We start from the raw sequence: 23,086 nt of genomic DNA, 5'->3' as shown, positions 1-23,086 counted from the left end.
TGAACTGTGTGTGTACAGAACGCGATTAAGCACTAAAAGGTGAACTGACAACCGAATTTAGCTGCCCCGGAGAGCTTGTACCTGACTGCTGCAGATTCATTCCGACGTTGATACTGTTGACATGGAAATGCATAATTCCAAGTCTGACTGAACAGCTCCGGTTAGAACGTCACGGGTTGCCATCTCTTAATTACGGTAGTTATGGCGTTAACGAAGCATAAGTTCGTTGTTTTGTTTCAGTAGGATCTGTAAAAGGTGGGTGCTGTTTGTTTGCGGTGCTCCGTGACTAAACTCGCTGATGACGTATGATGTCTGCGCGAGAGTATGTAAAACATATGTTGACAGGCAGGTAGGGCATCGTATCATTTAATTCGGACCGAATATAATAATTGGATGAACATTTTATGGTCCTACACCTTCCACAGATGAGACATGTTTATAAAAAATACATTTAGACCGTTTAACATAGTGATTATTGCTATCAGGATATGAGAAGACTTTCAACCAGTATAACAAAATATATTTCTGTAGAGAATCACCTATTGCATCTTTAAAGGGAAGTGCAAATGAAAAAGCATTTTCTATAAGGTCGTTACACTGTGGGCTAAATTAATTACAACACTGAACAGCTGAAAAGTGTTAATATGCAGTCAGTACAAACCAAATGAATGCATTTCCCATTACCAAAGGATCTACGCATCCTTTTATTCAGAGGTAAAACAACGTAAATGGAAGCCAAATGTGTCCAATCTAACCTCTTGACTTTATAGTCGTCATTTATTCATATCAAAAGATGTGTATACAATTATATATTCAATCTATAATTATTAACAAAATAAAATGAAAGCGCCCCATCCCCAGCATCTGATCCAAATTATCAAAGATAATACAACATTTATTACAATACAAAAATACTGTACAGAGGTGCCTTAAAAATCATCATGTAAAGAGCTCTATCCAGAAAGCACTTTGCTGAAATATTCTCATTGCTCCAAAGAGTTCTTATAAATTTAACACAATTAGTCAAAAAGAATGTAATATTTAAATCTCGCTGTGTATTTTCCTTTCATTTAAGATAAAAAAAAAAAGCAAATTCTCGCTGAAAAACAGGCCTCCGTTTTTGTCCTGCAACAGAGGGGCTTTTCCCAGACCTTACGACAGATGAAAAAAAGCATCAAAAGAATGAAAATAAAAATGGAAGATCTTTAGAAGCCGCTCTTTACAATTATAACCATCTCTGTTTCTCACTCCACATTAGCATCTGGCAAATACGAAAATAAATAGATCACGAGTGAGTGGACAGACCACCTTTTTACTAGAAGATCTCAGAAATCACAGTGAAACAGGATTTCTGATCATGACGTCCCTGATATGAGAAACCAACTCAACCATCCCTGCTAACAGCGTCTGATGGAATAAACAGGAGGCCTGATTCATGATGTAAAACAGTGCAGCTTTACCCAAGGTCGGGCATTCAAACATCACCATTGTGGACAGCAGCTTAGCTAGCTCAGAAAAGCAAGCTTAGGAAAAAATAAAGAACACATTCGGTGATGATGAACAGCGCAAACCACATTCTCCAAATTCTCATCATCGTTGAAGCGATGCAGACAAATCGGTATGGCATCTCTGAATCCGCCGCCACCAGCCTAACCCGTTTCCTTGAGTTCGTCATTAAGAAAAACGACACAAAAATCTGCATTCCCACCCCATGATGCTCGTGCACCAGCCTGAGAGAGTAGCCCCTGCCTCGCGCTTCCTGTCGGAGTCAGAGCAGAGGCCGAGGTTCAAGTTTCTGTAGATTAAAGAGTAAAGATGGAAGTGATAAGAGTGAGAAAGAATGAAGTGGAGTAGGAAAAAGACAGAAAGACAGAAATCAGTCCGTCTCCATGCTGACGCAGGAAGAGGCTCCGTCCACGCCATCGTGGGTCTGGGATGTGATGTGGTTCTCTGGCTGGGTGGAGGAGGGTACGGGTGGAGGGACGGTGGGCTGGCGGATCTTGTCTTGGCGCTGGTAGAACAGGAGGTAGGCGGCGCTGGTCTGCAAGATTAGATGAAGATTGAATGTTTCAGCTTTTCAATCAATATTTGATCAAAAATAAAGTAAAAACAGAAATACTGTGAAATATTATGACAACTTAAAATAAGTGTTTCTATTTTAATGTGTTTAAAAAATGTAACTGAAGCTGAATTTTCAACATCATTATTCCAGTGTCACGTGATCACTCAGAAATCATTCTAATATGCTGATTTGCTGCTCAAGAAACATTTATTATCAATTAAACTTATCAATGTTGAAAATAGTCATGCTGCTTAATATTTTTGTGGAAACCATGCTAAAAAATTTTCAAAATTGTTTGATCAATAGAAAGTTCAAAAGAACAGCATTTATATCTTATAAATGCCTTAACTGTAACTTTTGATCAATTTAATGCGTCCTTGCTGAATAAAAGTATTAAAGTCACCATGAATTCAAAACGGACAATTCTTATTTTAAGGAATATTGCGGTATTTATTATAAATTTTTATCTGCTCACAACTTTTTTTTTTTTTTTAATTCACATGCCCTCGTAATCTTTAATCAAAATAACTTCATCTCTTCTCTTCTCTGATGACGTTTACTGGCGCGAGGGCGGGACAACCTGTCACTCACATGAGATCACACTAATATCAATCCACAATCATCCAATTAATTCCCAATGGACAAACATTTTTGCTTGTTCGAGAATCTTTGGCTGAATCCCAAATGGCACACTTCTATGCACTTTCGGTCTTGTGGACTTAAAGGGTTAGTTCACCCAAAAATGAAAATCATGTCATTAATGACTCACCCTCATGTCGTTCCAAACCCGTAAGACCTCCGTTCATCTTCGGAACACAGTTTAAGATATTTTAGATTTAGTCCGAGAGCTTTCTGTCCCTCCATTGAAAATGTATGTACGGTAGACTGTCCATGTCCAGAAAGGTAATAAAAACATCATCAAAGTAGTCCATGTGACATCAGTGGGTTAGTTAGAAGTTTTTGAAGCATCGAAAATACATTTTATTCAGCATTGTCTTCTCTTCCGGAATCCTTTCCATTGAATTGATTCCATTGAATCCTTTCATCTGTCGGTGTTGGTAATGCACTTTTACGTCGCCGTGGTTGTTTTTGGCGATTAGGACATCCGCGACATGCACACTTACGCACCATTTTAAAAAATATAGCAATACCAAAATACAAACAATGTAGAATAGCTTGAATAATGCGTGCGTCTCCCTCAGACTGTAAACGAAGCTCGGGCGCACCGGATAACACGTCAGCAGCGTCTTACATCAGCAGCGTCACTGCGGAGTCGTGAACGCAGATTGACAACAGACCCTGAAGAGAAGACAATGCTGAATAAAGTCGTACTTTTTGTTATTTTTGGAGCAAAATATATTTTCGATGCTTCAAAAACTTCTAACTAACCCACTGATGTCACATGGACTACTTTGATGATGTTTTTATTACCTTTCTGGACATGGACAGTCTACCGTACAAACATTTTCAATGGAGGGACAGAAAGCTCTCGGACTAAATCTAAAATATCTTAAACTGTGTTCCGAAGATGAACGGAGGTCTTACGGGTTTGGAACGACATGAGGGTGAGTCATTAATGACATAATTTTCTTTTTTGGGTGAACTAACCCTTTAACAATGGCTGCTGCGTATGCATATCCGTTAAGTCTACGAGACCGTAAGGTGTCCCATTCATCAGAAGGGTGCTCAAGAGCACCCCCCTTTGCGGTCGCTATGCGCCCTCGATGCGCACTTCAGCTTAGTGTGCGAGCTAAGCAGAGGACTTTACCCGGCAGTCAAAGGCATTAGGCAGTCAGAGGCATTATATCACAAAAGGGGACTCAGAGGAAGACCGTGAGGGTTTTGGGTGCCATTTGGGACCGGGACATTTTTTCTGCCCTACATTTTTGAGAAGCCATTTCACTCAGATATTCATCACAATAAGGAAGAAAAGACTATCGCAATTTCCATTTTATGCCAGCTTTAATTACTTTTTAAAAAATTTAAACAGTACTGTAAGTTGTTTTGTGCTTATATAATTTGGTTTGTTTGTTTTGTTTAGATGCACTTTCATAAATCACCGTAACCCTGTAAAAGCATATAGTAAACCTACGAATTATATTGTTAATTATATTATTATTAGTCAACCCAAGTTGTGGCTGCACATCATGTGATCTCAATCTGGAGGCCACCATGAGTTTATTATGTAGAATAAGCCAGCTCTAGTCCACTGATATGACCATTTCTTGTAAAATAAATGAGAATTCTATATTAACAGATCTGTCTTTTTGACCCGTGCAGCCAAGAGGCAGAGAAAGTTATTGTATTCTGAGGAAAAACAAACATTTCATTTTGTTCAGAAGAGAATGCACTGATGAATCACGCACAGCAAGGCCGAGAAAATGTATTAAAAAGTAAAACGGGTCTATTTTGATTTCACGTTGACCACTCTGACCACACAGGGGCATTAATCTCACCACAATCTGTTCCTCCCTTGCATAGGTCACCTTGCTGTCATCAAAGTAATACCACTGGCCATTGTCCTTGTTCTGGGCATAACTAGTATCTAGAAGGGGGAAAAAAAGCGGTAAATATTAATGTAAGTTATTATCACTAAACAAAATAGCTAGGGATGCACCGATACCATGTTTTCTAGAAAACACGGTATTGGAGTCTGATATGATTCTTTGCTATTGACAAACTTTTCAGCGATGTCTATGCCACTGCGCGCTAAATCCACTCATGCACAGCAGCTACAAGGGCTTAACTGTTGAATTTATGCTTAATATTCTATTAATTAGATACATTTACTTCAGAGACATCTTTAATCTCTGATATCTCCATATCTCTGTTTGTTCTATTGTCTGCGTCCATAAAAATAGCATACAATTTTTGGCATGGCATTTTTAAATGCTGATTAATAAAAGCTAAGAAGACCAATGCATACAGTGTCCATCTCGGAGTCCACCGTAGTGGTTTGACACAGCGATCAGGTCGTATCTACAGGGAGGTTCAGTACTGTTCGTGGTCTTCTTTAGGAGGAAACCTGAGAAGTCCAAATTCCTGCAGACAGAGAATGAGACATATGAACCAAATGGAAACAAATGCAATAGCCTAAGAATAAACTATTGGAAAAAATATAAATATTAAGAGGATGTGAAGGAACATTTATTACCCAGTATGTATTTATCTCCACTACAGCTATGAAGTATCGGCACCATTAAAACAACAAAAATATTTATAAATGTACACTTCCGGTTAAAAAAATTTGGGGTAAGTACGATTTTTTCCCCCCTTTTTTTAAAGAAATAAATACTTTTATTTGGCACTAATGCATTAAACTGATCTAAAGTCACAGTAAAGACATTTATAATGTCTCAAAAATATATATATTTCAAATAAATGCTGTCCGTTTTCTAGTCAAAGAACCCTGAAAAAAATGTATCATGGTTTCAACAAAAATATTAAGCAGCACAACTGTTTTCAACATTGATAATAATAATAAATGTTTCTTGAGAAGCAAATTAGCATATTAGAATGATTTCTAAAGGATCATGTGACACTGAAGACTGGAGTAATGGCCCCAAACTACCCAATAGTAGTGCATTTACATCTTAATCTGACAAAACAGTACTACATCTTACCGCAGGGGGAACTCCACGATAGTATCCAGTTTCTCTCGAGAGTATTTTGTGTAGGAGAAACGCTTTAAATGAATGATCAGAACTTCTGGCAAAGACCACAGATCCAGTTTCTTAGTAGCAAGCTGATGCCTTTTACATGTCGGACAATACCTACAGAGCACATAAACAAACACAAAGTTACATGTGTGGAGGATTCAATCCTGTTCTTTAAATACATCTCAAGAAATTATGGTTCTAAATTCTGCAACAAACAACACAAGGATAGACTGGAATAAAAGCCTAGAATCTGTGATAGGTCTAAGAAGTAGATTACCAGGGATTTTCTTCTTCCAGTGTCTCTACTGTGGTAAAGAGCTCTATACATTGCTGCAGCTGCACTGTCGTTTGCTGGTGAGGGACGTCCATGCTCTGATGCTTTATGTATTTCTGCATAAACACAAATAACATTTGTTTGCAACAGAAATGTATGCCGTTTGCTTAGCTCGAAAAGGTTCAACCACCAAGACTGAAACAAAAGGTCATTGAAAACAATAGATTTTGATTTATATTTAATCAAACAATCAATTTAATACTGCATTTAGGCAAATTTAGCATATCAAAAAGTGGTTGACTGGTGGAGTAAAGGTTTGATCACAGCATTCGAGAAAAACAATGATAAATGCAAATAAGAAAATGTAAGGAATTGCAAAATAACTAAGCTATTACCTAGGGGAAAGGAGATCATTTTATTTTATTTTGTGTACATAATATACTTTGGTGCTGTTTTGGGTTGCAAAAGTGCAAAACCAGTTGAGAACCTGTTCTTGACAAATATTTTAAAGGATTAGTTCACTTCAGAATTCAAATTTCCTGATAATTTACTCACCCCCATGTCATCCAAGATGTTTATGTCTTTCTTTCTTCAGTCAAAAAGAAATTAAGGTTTTTGAGGAAAACATTCCAGGATTTTTCTCCATATAGTGGACTTCACTGGGGTTCAACAGGTTGAAGGTCCAAATGTCAGTTTCAGTGCAGCTTCAAAGGGCTCTACATGATCCCAGCTGAGGAATAAGAGTCTTATCTAGTGAAATGATCAGTCATTTTCTAAAATAAAAATAAATATAATATACTTTTTAACCACAAATGCTCGTCTTGCACTGCTCTGCGATGCGCAATGCATTACGTAATCACGTTGGAAAGGTCATGCATGACGTAAGTGGAAGTACCAAGCAAGTGTTTACAGAGCGAATGTGCAAAGACTAAGTCAAAGACAAGCATTTATGGTTAAAAAGTAATTATATATATATATATGTTGGGATCATGTAGAGCCCTTTGAAGCTGCACTGAAACTGCAATTTGGACCTTCAACCCACTGAACCCCGGTGAAGTCCACTATATGGAGAAAAATCCTGGAATGTTTTCCTCAAAAACCATAATTTCTTTTCAACTGAAGAAAGAAAGACATAAACACATTGAATGACATTCTGAAGTGAATTAACCCTTTAAGAAAAACTAGGTAATGCATGTAACATCGGATGAGGTTTTCATATTTATAGCAGTGATGCAATTCAGATGCATTAGTAGCTATACTTTAAAATGAGCATGACACAAAACCTCTAAAAGAATAGATTGTATTGAGCCTTGTATGAGAGGTTACATTCATTTCCTAGTGCAACAACAGACGCAAAGCATATCTTAAGGATCAAAGAGCTCATTAGCAATCTTACCTCGGCTTCATTCTCATTGTAATACTTCTTCTTCATGTCAGGGTCCCAGTCAATGGCAATGTATGGCTGAGCTAAACAGAAACAGTGAGTCACGCCATTTGGAGCAGGAACATTTACTCTTATGAATGTTCTTATTAAATAGACTCTTTGAAAAGGTGTGAATTGAGCAGCCGGAGAAATAAAAGACATGAAATCTCACTTTGTTATGACCCTCGCTTGTGCGCACATGACCCTGAAGTTGTACAAAGGTATCAGAAGTAGAGAGGTTTGTCATTAGAGCGTACTCACAGCTGAAAGACAAGCTGCCGCCCTCCTCTGCCATCCCTCGCTCGGTGGTGCCATTAGAGTTCACTGCCTGAATGGTGAAGAGGGCTTTTTTCCGTCTCTCAGTGTAGTGCCGTCTGCCCGGAACTCTCTTATTTGCCTGCGCACAAGTTGCGGCCTCTTCCCCGTCTTCCTCCTCCTCCTCTTCTTCGTCATCCTCTTCCTCCTTTCCCGAAGGTTCTGCGGCAGCACTTTGGTCCCCATCAGTTGCATCTTGGGAGTTGGTGTCGGTGCTGCCGCACGCTGATTGGCCCTCCTCTGTACTGCTGCCTCGGTCCGGTTCGCTGCTCGACTCCCCCTCCTCAGCTCGCTCCTCCCCCTCGCTGCTCGGGCTGGCTTCTAATGGGCCGTTGTTCTGCCCATCAGCCTGATTGCTCTGTTGAGTCTCTTCCTCTTTCTTAGATGGCCCCGCCTCCTCAGAGTCTTCATCACCCTCATCTGTTCAGAAATTCATCATTATCTGTACACTACTGTTGAAAAGTTTGGGGAAGGTACAATTTCTTAATGTTTTTAAAAGATGTCTCGGTAACACTTTACTTAAAGCCTTTATATATAATGCGTTATAAGTCATTTTAATACATTAATTATGTACCTTATAGTTATAATGCATTGTATGATATCATGAATAATTGTAACCACAGTTACAGTGCACAGCGTAAATGAGTACACCCCCTCTGAAACTTCTCAGTAGTTCATGAGAAGTGACAGTGAAACTTCATTGAGTCAGGAATTACTCAATTACTTAGAAGACATGTTAGGGTTATTTCGAGCTATAATGTTTCAGGAAGTCTGCTTAATCAATTACCAAAGAAGCATGTCAAAATTATTCAGGACAATAAGATTTTCTTATCAAGGTGATAACATGTTGTGTAGCAAAAATGAGTACACCCTCCTAAAAGTTACTAAATAAAAATGTTCTGGTGTAAGGTTAAGCAATATTTGATCAACAGGTAAGTATGTTGAACCAAAACAAAGAGAAAGTAAAGAGAAGTAATTTCTTGACAATTAAAAGTGTCATATAGCCCACTGAATCATTCTCAGACTTAATGCTGAAAACAATGAAACCACTTGGGAGAGAACTGTCAGGAGACTTATTTCTGAGCACAAAAGAGGACAGTGGTACAAGAGGATTACCAAATCATTGTTTTAAGTGTGAAAATATGGCAAAAGTAACACAGAAATTCAAAAACAATGGACTTGTGACAAGGCCCCTGAAATAATCAGACCTTCATTTTAAGCTTTCATTTAGTGATGAGGGACAAAGAGCAGGAGAAATACCAAGCGAGTGTCTCAGAGCCAGCAAAAGCTATGAAAAGAGTGACTGTTTCTGCAGCCTGCAGAAATTACATGCAAATGTTGTTCTCCTCACTGGAACTACCTACTGTAGCCAAAGCACAATAAAGTCAGTTAGCCATTTCCAAAGCCCATATTTACAAAATATAGATTCTGTGAATCAATACTCTGGTCTCATGAGACCAAATAAATCATTTTGGATCTAACAGCATCCAAAATGTTGTGGTGTTGCTAGAGGAAGAGTACAGTGAGAAGTGCCTGGTTCCCACAGTAAAGTTCAGTGGTAGTAAAGCTCTTATATAGGGATGTATGAGTGCTGAAGGGAGTTGTGCTTTATCAATGCTGTCATGAATTCCCACACCACTGTGTAATTTAATACACAAACTTGAAACAGAAGATGTTATCCTTTCCTCATTCCCTGCATTGTTGGGCATTTTTTCATCATGACAATGAAAAATGAAAAAAACCTTCTGTGGACATGTATTGCACTCAGTCTTAACACTCTTGAGCACCTGTGGGGGATTCTGTAGAGATGAATTGAGCAACATTCCCCATTAAAGATCAGGGCATTTAAGGAGCTCATCATCCAGGGGTTAAACAGGACAGATGTGACAATTTGTCATGAACTTGTACACTCCGTGCCAAGAAGGGTCAGAGCAGTATATTCAAAATTATGGAGGGCATACTAAGTGCTAGAATATTATACATTTGTTGAATTAAATCTAGGGTGTACTCATTTCTGCAATCCTTAATTTTAACAAAATTGGCTAATTTACTTATTTTATGGCTATTAATGACATATATTTCTCAGTTTTTATTATGTGTATTTTAATACATTTTAGTTTGGCCATCTTTCCATGAATTGTATTAGTGAGCATAAAGAAAATACATCTTTTGTATTTGTTCAGAGGAGGTGTACTCATTTATGCTGTGCACTGAATAATACATTAGAATACTTATCTATTCATTGTTACACCTTTAGAAAGTATAATGCATTAAAACACATGACAAACAACCTATTTTTAGATGAAAAGGAAACTGCAAATATTATAATGCATTTTAACATTGGTTACAATTATTTATAATGCATTATAATGTACATTATGAATATCTTTATAATGCATTATACATAAAGGCTTTAAGTAAAGTTACCAAAGTCTCTTTTGCTCACTAAGGCTACATTTATTTGATCAGATATACAGTAAAAAAAAAAAATTAATATTGTGAAATATTATTACAATTTAAAATAACTGTTTTCTATTTGAATATATTTTAAAATGTAATTTATTCCTGTGATGGCAAAGCTGAATTTTCAGCATCATTACTCCAGTCTTCAGTGTCACATGATCCTTAAGAAATCATTCTAATATGCTGATTTGCTTCTCAAGAAATATTTATAATTATTATTAATGTTGAAAACTGTTGTGCTGCGTAATATTTTTGTGGAATCCGTGATACATTTTTTTCAGGATTCTTTGAGGAATATAAAGTTCAAAAGAACAGCATTTATTTGAAATAGAAATCATTTGTAACATTATAAATGTCTTTGCTGTCACTTTTGATCAATTTAATGCATCCTTGCTCAATAATTAATTCTTAATATTCTTAATTTCTTTCAGAAAATATTTTTTAAACTTTAAGAAAATGCAGTCATACCATCACTAACTCCATTGGTCTGTGCCTTGTACAACTCTTCATCCTCATCTTCTTCCTCTTCTACTTCTTCTGAGGGGTCTAGGGGACGGACATAACGCCTGTGCAGGGACACAATCATTACACATATGAATGGCAAACTAACTTTGGCATTAAAAAACAAACAAACAGGTCACAACAACTTTAAGCACTTAAAAAACAGTGATACCGAACCAAACATTCAAAATAACACCATATGATCACAGAAGTAACAGGAAGTAGTTATTGATCAGATGCAAAGAAGCTTATAATAAATGCATACACAGACAGCAAAAAAAAAAAAAAAATCTAAAAAATTTTTATTGAAAACTAAATGATCTCGATTGAGGTCAAAATTAGCTTGTGACAAACCCTATATGACCGGTTCAACTTACACCAGTCTTTTAAGTAGGAGCTGGTAGAGATCTTCCCGTGTGCACTGGGTGCGTGGCACAGACATCAGCAGCGGGTGACCGAACAGTGATGTGCTGTAGCTGTTGCTGCCCGAGCCGTAATCTCTGTAATGAGAGCGTTCACGCATGTAGACGGCCAGAATCACCTCCTCATCAGTCTGATCCATACAGCCACTGTTCAGCTGATACCTGCAGCAACACACCACAAAACACAGTCAGACACAGCCGACTGTCTCGAGATGCAACTCTGATACATATTATTTTAGTTTTATATCTGTAAAAGCAAAACTTAGTAAATTAAAACTATTTCCTTTCAAAATAAAATTCTTAATTCTTTATTTTTAAGTTTTTTAAAGACACTAACAACAATACAATATATATATATATATATATATATATATATATATATATATATATATATATATATATATATATATATATATATATATATACACACACACACACACACACACACTACCGTTCAAAAGTTTGGGGTCAGTAAGATTTTTTTAATGTTTTAAAAGAAGTATCTTCTGCTCATCAAGCCTGCATTTTTTTGATAATAATAATGAATGTTTCTTGAGCATCAAGATCATCATATTAGACTGATTTCTGAAGGATCATGTGACACTGAAGACTGAAGTAATGATGCTGAAAATGCAGCTTTGATCACAGGAATAAATTACACTTTACTGTATATTGACATAGAAAACAGCTGTTTTAAATTGGAATAATATTTCACAATATTACTGTTTTTGTTTGTATTTTTAATCAAATAAATAAATTAAATTATAATAGAAATTATAATAAATTAATTTAAATAGAAAACAGCTATTTAAATTGTTATAATATTTAACAATATTATTGTTTTTACTGTATTTTTTGATAAAATAAATGTAGTCTTGTTGAGTATAAGATAATTAGGGAATCAAATTTTTGAACTCTTGTGTAAATAAATATTCATGTAAACACATTTATATATATATAAAGCCGTTTACTCAGTCCTTTCTTACACAAATATATCGTCCCGGTCCAGTATACAGCTTAAGGACTCGTCAGCTTGGTAAATCCTATAGAAGCGATGATTGAACACGTCAGCCACAGCCATCTGTGCAGAGCAGATCAATTATTAGCTCAGAACAAATACAACATTTGTCAGCAGTAAATCAAAGCTAAAATCAATTTGGATTCTTGACACCATGGACACAGATTATATCCATAATTGAATTGTCACAACATTTTTTATAGTTTATAGTTGGAAAAAAGTTTTTGAACCTGGCTGGGTGGGACATCTGTTGCCTGAGAGAGAGCAGTGCACAAGTCAATCACTCGGCCAGCTTTAGGGACAATCAGGCGATACTGCAGAGGGAAGACAGACACATTCATCAGTCATCAGGACGAACAAAACTCAATGTAAAGCAGTGTTCTTACTAGTGCATCTTCCTTATTAAGCGCTGTTCAACAATTTTGCCCTTATCAAAACTGGTTCTGATGACATCATCACACACCACCAGCTGTATTCCTGTTTACAGACGTGCAGCGCTACATCATTCACATCTGCCAAACTCATAGCATGGGCTCACTCATAATGAGTAGCACATATGCTGCATTTCCTGCCAGAAATGACTGAGCATTATGGTATTTTGCTGTTTTTGTTGTGTATATGACATAATACACACCTGTGTTGGTTTGGCCATGGGATCCAGTGAGACATAGAACACCTCCATGACCCTCTCCTTACTCACTGGTAAGGGCACACTCAAGTAGCAGAAGGGGTCAAAGGTCACAGAGACCTTGTTGCACTCGGGGCACACCAATGTCGACTTAAACAACCCGTGGAATGTGTCGACAATAACTGAATCGTTCCGCCGCAGATGGTTGCGCCATGCTTCCTCAGCCACTTCCTGTAACACACAAATAGATACGTGATTCCCATAGTAACACTTTGTTTTGTTTGTGGAGTTCTAAACATGGTTGCGTTAAAAGGTCAACCAATAGTGGGTCTTACAGATATTGCTAACTAAGCTGGAAAACTGGCCAATAACAATGGTTTTTAAAATTGTTTTAAGAGTCTGTTAGGGTTAGTGTTAGTAGAATACGTTGACATGTACTTTGCAAAGATATTTATAGTCAGTAGAATGTCTGTTGGGGGAGCATCAAAATAAAGTGTAAGCAGATATACTAAGAGCAGTCTACTAATACTCTAATGAGAGTTAGTTGGCATGTAGATGCAATATTACTTATAGTCAACAGATTGTCTAAAGGGGACCATCAAATAAAGTATTTTTTATGCTTTTATTAAATAATATGCTAAATAATTAAATTATATAAAATCATAAAATCAATAAAAATAGGTATGCTTCACTAGTGACTCATGAAAAATGTAATTACTTTTATTTTCCACACAGCATTAACAGTTTACGGTTATAAACAAGAATGACAAAGGCATTCCATAAACAAACTGAATCAAGGCCTTGTTTCCATCTGGTATTAAGATTTTGGTTGATAGGATCACAAGTGGAGGAGGAAGACACATAACCGTTTACACCTGGTATTTAATCCGTCTCTTTTGTCCGCTTTCAACCATTTCTGTCCTGATTTCTTGGAGGGGAGGGTCTATGGTTGGGTAAATGTATGTTTTTTTTTTTTTTTCAGATGTTTTGATCTAATGAACACGCCCAGAGACAATAGAAAAACATACGGAGAGCAGCAGCTTTCATTTCTGCTCTGACAGCCGCAAGACCGCGGCGAGCGCTGTGAAATGATGAGAATGGTGAGAGAACATTGTGATTTTCGTCTTCAAACCAAACTTGGGTCTTCATCTGACAAAGTTTAAAGGTGCCATCGAACGTTTTTTTACAAGATGTAATATAAGTCTAAGGTGTCCCCTGAATGTGTCTGTGAAGTTTCAGCTCAAAATACCCCATAGATTTTTTTTAATAAATTTTTTTAACTGCCTATTTTGGGGCATCATTAACTATAAGCCGATTCATGCTGCGGCCCCTTTAAATTCTCGTGCTCCCCGCCCCCGGAGCTCGCGCTTGCCTTGAACAGCTGTTCACACAGCTAATATAACCCTCAAAATGGATCTTTACAAAGTGTTCGTCATGCATGCTGTATGCATACATCGGATTATGTGAGTATAGTATTTATTTGGATGTTTACATTTGATTCTGAATGAGTTTGATGGTGCTCCGTGGCTAACGGCTAATGCTACACTGTTGGAGAGATTTATAAAGAATGAAGTTGTGTTTATGAATTATACAGACTGCAAGTGTTTAAAAATGAAAATAGCGATGTTACCCTAACGATGGTAACTTTAACCACATTTAACAGTACATTAGCAACATGCTAACAAAACATTTAGAAAGACAATTTACAAATATCACTAAAAATAGCATGTTATCATGGATCATGTCAGTTATTATTGCTCCATCTGCCATTTTTCGCTGTTGTCCTTGCTTGCTTACCTAGTCTGATGATTCAGCTGTGCACAGATCCAGACGTTAATACTGGCTGCCCTTGTGTAATGCCTTTCATAATGTTGGGAACATGGGCTGGCATATGCAAATATTGGGGGCGTACACCCCGACTGTTACGTAACAGTCGGTATTATGTTGAGATTCGCCTGTTCCTCGGAGGTCTTTTAAACAAATGAGATTTATATAAGAAGGAGGAAACAATGGAGTTTGAGACTCACTGTATGTCATTTCCATGTACTGAACTCTTGTTATTTAACTATGCCAAGATAAATTCAATTTTTAATTCTAGGGCACCTTTAAGTCCCGTCTTGCTAGCGCTCTACTTGCCATAATGTTCACTCATTAGATCAGTAGGCGGAGAGTAGGTGGACTTTTGCAGCTGTTTGAACACATTCGACCACATGAGAGTTTCCACTACGAAAGAAATCCAGTCAAATGCATTTTCGACTACCTCCAGAAGTGGTCGAAAGTGGACAAGTTCTAAACGTTTTACACCCCATTTACACATGCATTTAGCGTCATCCACTTGTAATCTGATCGACCAAAGCGCATCTTAATACCAGGTGGAAACGTGTGTTGCGTAACTGATAAATGGCATGAGGTACACACTACGTGAGTTATTCTTCGTGTACTATAGTGTTCATGTGCAAAAAAGCACCTGGTCAGGTCTGCCATCAGCATCCTTGAGTTCAATATACTCCTTCTTTTTGACCCGGTTAAGGTCTTCATGTAGACCATCCAACAGGAAAGACAGCAGCTCCTGAGAGTCGTGTTGCTGGTAGCCCAGAAACTGCGATGCAAAGTGGCCAACCTTCGTCTACACAGACAAACAAGAGCAATGCTGGTTAACTTCTGCACTACTAATGGAGCGTTAACTAAAAAAACATAACTCAAAGAAACAGAATAACAGTATTTAAAGCCTATAAATGATTCTTGAGCAGCAAATCAGTATATTAGAATGATTTCTGAAGGATCATGTGACACTGAAGACTGGAGTAATGATGCTGAAAATTCAGCTTTCAATCACAGGAATAAATTACATTTTAAAATAAATTCAAATAGAAAACAGTTAGTTTAAATTGTAATAACAATATTACTGTTTTTTACTGTATTTTTGATCAAATAAATGTAGCCTTGGTGAGCATAAGAGACTCTTTATATGAAAGAAGGGGGAAAACGGACTGGGAATTGTTGCAAACCAGATTCAAAATGGGCAAAATTATTTCAGCCCTGCTGGTGTCCATCCACAAACAAGTTTTTGCACTAAAAAATGCTAATGCAGAGTGATCACTACAATTACCTTACCTTAAATACCCGAGGAACCACAGAATAGTGCCTCCCTGACCACATCTGTTTGATGACATCTGCATAGGCTTCTGCAATTTCACCCTTCATGCCCAGAGGGTTGGTGAAGTTCAGCTCCTCCAGATACAAATTCATCAAGAAGTACTCAGTCAGTGGTGGTGTGTTACTCAGACACTATGGAAAAAAATGCACATTTCACTTTAAGAAGAGCCTTATAGATCTTTTTGTAACAGATATATGACTGTGTGTTCAGCAGTTCATGACCTCTGACCTGTAAAGCTGAGTTCATGAAGCAGGTGTTGCCCAGGTTCGTGAGGCCACACACTCCAGGAGGCCCTCGATACGAGTCCTCGTCAGCAGAGTTCCGCCTGTAGACACAAAATTCCATATTCATTCCAAATATTCAATAAAATCACAATTTTAAACAGCATTTCTGGCTATGATAGCCACATACCAACTTTTGATTTGAAAGTTCTCTATGAAAATGCTGGCAGGTAGGTAGCTTGCTAGGTTTTAATTCTTTTTGAGCATTGTTTTGAAATCGGCCATCACTAAATAAGTCGTTATTTTGTTTTTTTTGGCACTCCAAAAATATTCTCGCCGCTTTATAATATTAATATTGAACCACTGTATTCACATGAACTGATTTAAATATGTTTTTAGTACCTTTATGGATCTTGAGAGAGGAAGTGTCATTGCTCCCTATGGAGGCCTCACGGAGCCATCGGATTTCAACTAAAATATCTTAATTTGTGTTCTGAAGATTAATGAAGGTCTTACAGGTGTGGAACGGCATGAGGGTAAGTAATAAATTACAGAATTTTCATTTTTGGGTGAACTAACCCTTTAAGCTTTCTGCATAGAAAATATTTATTTTTATATGACCATTTCCACCTCTCTCATTGATCAGTAGAATAGGCTAGGTTTGGTTAACTTTAAGAATTCAATGTAAATGTTTCTGCTTTACTTTTAGCTGATCTAAATTTATAATATGCATTATATTATTATTATTATATTATATGACTGGCTCATCACACAATCCATGACTATAATACAATGTATTTCTACACTGAAATAGAGGGTAACACTTTATTTCGGTGGTCCACTTTAGACATTCTACTAACAATAAGTAACTTTGCAAGTACATCAACTTATTTTACTAACCCTAACCTAACAGTCGACTAATACTCTAATGAGAGTTAGTTGACATGTAGTTGCAAAGTTACTTATAGTTAGAAGAATGTCTATAGTGGACTATCGAAATAGTGTAACCAAATAGAGCATTACAAAACAAGGTTGTGGCAGTGCAGATTGAGTGATTTTGAGAGTTTTGCAATGATTTTTAAATAAATCTTTTTGAACTGGGGATGAATAGCACATTAAGCTCCTTTATTCCAAAAAAATCATATAAAATTGGATTCCTCATGATTTGACCATCTGGTGCTCTTTGCATGTCAGTCAAAAATGACAGGATTTATTTTATTATTTCAATGACATGAATGTACTATATTTTAGTTTGATAGTGTTTTTTATTTAATTTTTTTTTATATATTTTGGGGTTTTTATGGTACTAAATTATATTTACGCTGTAGTTATAATCCATTTATTCACTTTTTAAGGATAGACCTGACAATGAAATTGTTAACTTAAACTGTCTTAACTTTTGTTCTCTTTTCAAAGATGACACTGTGCAAATTATTGCTGAAGTGAAATGTTTTAAAAAGTTACAGAATTTGATGTTTACTGTTAAGAAAAATGCACAAAAAATACTATTTTCAATCCTATTTGAAATATATATTTTCAAATCTTCAAGAAAATCAAAGCCATAAATCTAAACAAGTTGTGTTCCAAATCTCAAAAAAATGAGCTTTCAGTAAGATTTTGTTTGGCCGCAGTACCAAAAATTTTCACTAGAAGAAATTCATCTCCCATTCATTTCCAATGCAGCCATTTTTGACCACAAGGAGCACAAGTGTGAATATTTTTTTTTTGGACCATTTAACCTTTTTGAATCATGTCCATGATTTTTTTTTGTGTGTGTGTGTGTGTGTGTGTGTGTGTGTGTGTGTGTTCACATAGCAAGTGCTAAAACCTTTACCAACTTTCGTACCATTCAGATGAAGTAAACAATTCTAAAAAACAAAACGTAAAATTTTTCAGTCAAAAAAGACCGAAGAGCATTAGAGGGTTAAAACATGTCCCATATCTTTTTAAACTGATTTGTATAGGGCAAATTCTCCTTTTTAACCTACTACAATTGTTTGTTTGTTTATAATTTAGCACCATAGCAACTACCATGGCTATATTCATAGTGAGAAACAAGTGAAAAATTGAAAAAGTAAAACAAAAATAACTCTCAACTAACTCTGGCCTCAATTCATTACCTTTTCATGAGAATCAAATGAAAAATAAAGAGCCCTAGAGGAGTTAAAACCATCACGGTCCATAAAAATATGCTTCAGAGACATTGGATTCTGGCATAAGGGGAATAAAAGAAGATTTTCACCCATTAACAAAAACTTGTGAGTTACTCTGGAGTGATCTATTGGAAAGCAGGTCTAGATAATATGATCCCAGCCATTTTCAGAAAGGACATGTTTTCTCCAAACCACAGGATTGATTTTGTAAACTTTAGTTGTGCTATACCGATCCCATTTGCCTTGCATCCCATTTTGAAGTGTCTAACCTGCTACAACTAGTTACAGATTTAAATGAATGAGGCTGATGTGTGCTGTGTGGATGTTTGTGTGTTTTGCGCTTTAGACACGTCACTTTCCATTTACCTAAACAAAGCAGAAAGGAAACTTGCGCTAGTGCATGAGAGAAGGAAGCTAGCGTCTTCAAACTCACATGATCTGAGGCCTAGATGTGGGCCACGTACCATCCGCATTCCTGATCTCCATAATCACTGTCTGTGGAGTGAATAGAGCATGTTAGGACACAACACATGCAGGGTGGCCCATGACAAAGCATTCATTTTAAGTACTAGTAGCAAAGTTTGTCTATATGACAAACCCGCTGGGCGAGGCTGCCGGAAGTGCTTATTACTGTAAATGTCAATGTAATAAGATAGATGATCAGAGTTAAGGAGTGTAAACGATAGGCGTATATTTTACCATGCCAGAGCTGAGGCAGGCATCTAGGACAGTCATGTTAAGGTTGCGTAGCCTTTCTGAGCTTGTATCCGTACTCCTCATCCACAGTCGGCTCTCGGCAGTCTCTGACACGTTAAAATGCTGCCGTATCTTTTGATGTATAGCGTCTATGAAACACAGATACGCACATTAGAGATTAACACGCATACCTGAGGAAAACAAGCGCTCAGAGATCTGTAGCTCAGATACACCAGGCTGCCAAACTCCTGAGGGGTTTCACACATCGGTTTACAAAATGTAATTACATGCCAAATATAAAACAGATGTGCAAGATAACATTCTGTAAAATTAGTAGCAATCCAGAGCTTGAGCAAAACCTTTGATGCTTTAAAGAAGACATTCAGAAGCTGCTTATCAGGCACAATTTATTATTTATAGCTATACGATAGTATAAACAGAAATGATAAGGTATTGAGGCTACTGTCGTCTAGCTTGATGCACTTAACGACATACACTGATGTTCAAAAGTTTAAGGTTTGTACGTTTTTTTTATTAAAATAAATTAATAATTTATTCAGCAAAGATGCATTAAATTGAGCAAAAATGAGAGTAATATGGAAGCTTTTTTCCGCCACTAAATAAAAAAAATAGGTAATTTGCGACTTTTTTTCTCAGAATTGCAATAGTGAGTTATAAAGTCAAAATTATGATATAAAGACTTTTTTCTCGCAATTGTAAATTTTTAACATGCAATTCTGACTTTATATCTCACAATTCTGACTTTTTTCTCATAATTGCATGATATAAACAATTGCATCTTATAAAGTCAGAATTGCAGGATATAAACTTGCAATTCTGACTTTTTTCTCTCAGAATTGTGAGTTAATATCTCACAAATCTGACTTAATAAAATGCAATTGCAAGTTATAAAGTCAGAATTCTAAGATATGAACTAACAATTCTGAGAGAAAAAATTCAGTAATTTTTCCCTCACCATTGGACATTATAACACAGTTATGAGTTTATATCTCACAATTCTGACTTTATAACTCACAATTCTGACTTAATATAATGCAATTCTGACTTTTTCCCTATAAACTGACCCCAAACATTTGAACAGTACTGTATGAATGTGATTAAATAAAAAATAAAATCATGAAGAGTTAAATTAAAGAAAGATCATATCAAAAGCCGCTTAGCAAGCTGAACATTTAACAACAAAAAGTGTTTTAAATGTAAAACAATGGATAATAAAACACTAGATTTGTGTCATTTATATGCATGTGAATGCAAAAGAGAGTAAAAAACACATGCAAGTTTGATGAAATCTGTGAATTTGTATAGCGAACAAAACATATATACACCAGTAGAGGATCTAAACATCACAAATTGAGCTCAATACAAATAATAAAGTGGACTGAATCTTATTAAAAACAGTAGCCCTCATTGCAGTGATTTTACATACCAAAAGCATAGTGAGACGTCATCTTAAATCATACATTTTTAAATGTGCAAATACTTTTTGAAACCAGTCTCTACTTTAACAGCCTTTACTCACGTATCTTATCTGCTCGACTGAACCGTGCAGTTACAGTACTCTCCAAGTTGCTGGAGAGACAGAGGTAGATCTCCACAGGGTAGACCTCCACTTTAACAGTGCTGGGAAGATCAACAACCTGGAAAGAGAAAGATGAAGACTTATTGACAAACACTGCCTGTTCTGAACATCTCATTTGACTGGCTCCAGCACAAAAAAAGTCAACGGTCTGGTTAACACTACCTTTCTTTCCAGAGGAGGCTGATCGTCCATCAAGTCATACCATGACAAGAGTTTATGCCAGGCTTCTGCCGGGACCAGGATGAAATCCTCATTCTCAGACAGCCTCTCTTTCAGGTGGTATGAATCCAAATCTACAGAAAGCATAAAAACATATTCTTCATCCACAGTTGTTAAGAGAACAGAGAATGAGACATTAAACATTTTTATGGGGCTACTATGAGATCTTGTGATCATTTGCTATTGGTGGATCTCGTGTGAGTGACAGGTTGCCCCGCCCTCACGCCAGTCAACACGTCATCAGAGAAGAGATGTCATTGCAAGAGGAAGGGAAAGCTAATTTTATTAAAGATTATGAGGGATTTTACTCCATAAAAAAAAAAAAAAAAAAGAATTGACAATTTTGATTTGATGGTGACTTTAACATCACAGAATACCAAACTTACCTTCAAAGAGCTCGGTGTTATCGATCTTTCCAGGATAAGAGGACGAATTTTGGTCCCCGGTGTGCACATATTCTTTCCACTGATCAAACCATCTCTTGTCCAACAAATACCTGGAAAACAGATACTTGAACCTGTCACATTCCATTCAGCACTGCTTGGTTACATCAGTCCAACATCATTTAATGAGCTTTAGGACAAATCTGTTTAATGTAAACTGCACAGGGCGCCAGTGTCAGACACGGATTAAGACACCAAACGCTTGTCATCTGCCTCTAAGGACGAGAATGAATTATGGCAGATCTGGCTTTCCTGTCCAAGGAAATGGAAGAAACCGAAAGTAACTTTCCCATAACAGACTGACACACCTTCCAGAGATGGAAGTGAAACTTAAAACAAGTATGATAATGCATTTGAAAATGAAATGAAACAATTTAAAGCAGGCAGAGTTGGGAATGTCGTAAGACAACCAACATGTCAAACCTTAATGGTGCTTAGGAAGCTGTTAACCAGATAAACAGATCTATCAGGCCTGAAACCCCACCTGTATGTTAGTTTCGCTCTCTTATGTGATCTTTAAATCATTTTTAACTCTCTCAATCACATTGGCATATCTACTACTGAATTTTAAAACGCTCGAGTCACTCAACTCAAACATAATATCAGCTTTATACAGTTCTGTTAGCCCTTTATCTGTGTTGTTGTGGTTGTTTATTGAATGTTTGTTTGTTTGTTATTTTTAGGCTGAAGTTTCTCTTACCAGCTGTCTCCGGCCCGGAGCTGTTGTTGGTTCAGGTTGTCGATCTCCCTCCACTGGGTCTCTAGTCCCGGAGGCTCCGTAGCCGAACCGGTGCTGCAGTTCGCAGCCATAATCACTCATAAAATCCGAAAAGAGCGTTAGAGCCGCATAGACAGACCGGAATGTTTTGACGCAGGAAGTAGGAAGCGGTTAGAATGACAACTTCCGCCTTGCGAAAGGGGGCGGATCTCGAGGGCGTGTGTGATGTAAGAGAGAGTTTAGTTTGAACATATTTTGTTAGATAAAAAAAATTGTTAATAATAAAATAAAATAAGTCTCTAATAAGAATATACCCAGTAAAACATGTGCTGGAACGGTTTAAATGAGATATTAATTACTGTTATTGTAATTTCTGTAAAGGTGAAAAGGAAACTATTTTTCATTTATTTTTCCGTTGTATACATACAAAAATATTTTGGATTGATGTGGAGCATTTAATTAAGAAAAAATGGAATATTTAATTGCAGTTGAGTGGACTTGATAATGATACACTTTAATGACCATGGGATTGAGAAAGAGAAGGCATACTTCATACAATTGTTAATATTAATGGGAAAGTTTCACATTCATAAGATGAAATGGTTTGACTCCAAGCCAATTTTTTTTTTTTTTTTTTTTGCTTTAAAAATGATTTCAAACTGTATTGTTTTGTTTTGCGTAATTGTAAAAGTAAAAATGCAATTCGAGCTTATAACATTGTAAGCAGATATGATGTATAAAGGAGCACCCTTTTCCTTTTGTTTGTTATTATTTTGTTCTTGTCCTCTGGCATTGTTATTTCATTCTATTTTAGTTGCTGTGTTTTTTTTTGTTTTTTTTTTACTTCAATGATATATCTCATTGTATTGTTGGTTTATGGCATTAATAATAATAATAAAAAAAAATAGATAAAATCTGATAACTGACTAACTAAATAAATAAATATGCAATAAATATCTTGCCATTTTCATAAAATCTACCCTGAACTTGTTTTCATATTAATTTTGTCCTTTATTTAATTCTGCAATTTGTAATGTACACTATTTATTTACACATTTCTGTGCATTTTTTTAAAACAATATTAATTTCCACATTTAATCATTTTATTAATAAT

General features: G+C 36.4%; 1 protein-coding gene across 1 annotated transcript; it reads right to left on the bottom strand.

The window, feature by feature from the left end:
* Positions 1-673: 673 nt before the first annotated feature.
* Positions 674-22,163, bottom strand: usp11 (ubiquitin specific peptidase 11). Its single transcript, XM_048208726.1, has 21 exons — positions 21,955-22,163; positions 21,198-21,307; positions 20,755-20,885; positions 20,533-20,650; positions 18,996-19,141; positions 18,730-18,791; positions 16,151-16,247; positions 15,880-16,053; positions 15,233-15,391; positions 12,772-12,996; positions 12,368-12,451; positions 12,106-12,200; positions 11,075-11,281; positions 10,665-10,762; positions 7,680-8,153; positions 7,392-7,462; positions 5,999-6,111; positions 5,686-5,835; positions 4,989-5,104; positions 4,519-4,607; positions 674-2,041 (listed from the first exon to the last, which is right to left on the bottom strand). Exons 1-21 carry the CDS (start codon positions 22,062-22,064, stop codon positions 1,877-1,879), a joined length of 2,994 nt encoding a protein of 997 aa, XP_048064683.1. The 5' UTR covers positions 22,065-22,163; the 3' UTR covers positions 674-1,876.
* Positions 22,164-23,086: the final 923 nt, after the last annotated feature.

The sequence above is a fragment of the Megalobrama amblycephala genome, linkage group LG12 (assembly GCF_018812025.1).
Source record: "Megalobrama amblycephala isolate DHTTF-2021 linkage group LG12, ASM1881202v1, whole genome shotgun sequence".
NCBI classification, from domain to species: Eukaryota; Metazoa; Chordata; class Actinopteri; order Cypriniformes; family Xenocyprididae; genus Megalobrama; species Megalobrama amblycephala.
Note: the sequence above shows the minus strand (reverse complement) of the source record. Positions and strands in the feature narration are given on the sequence as shown.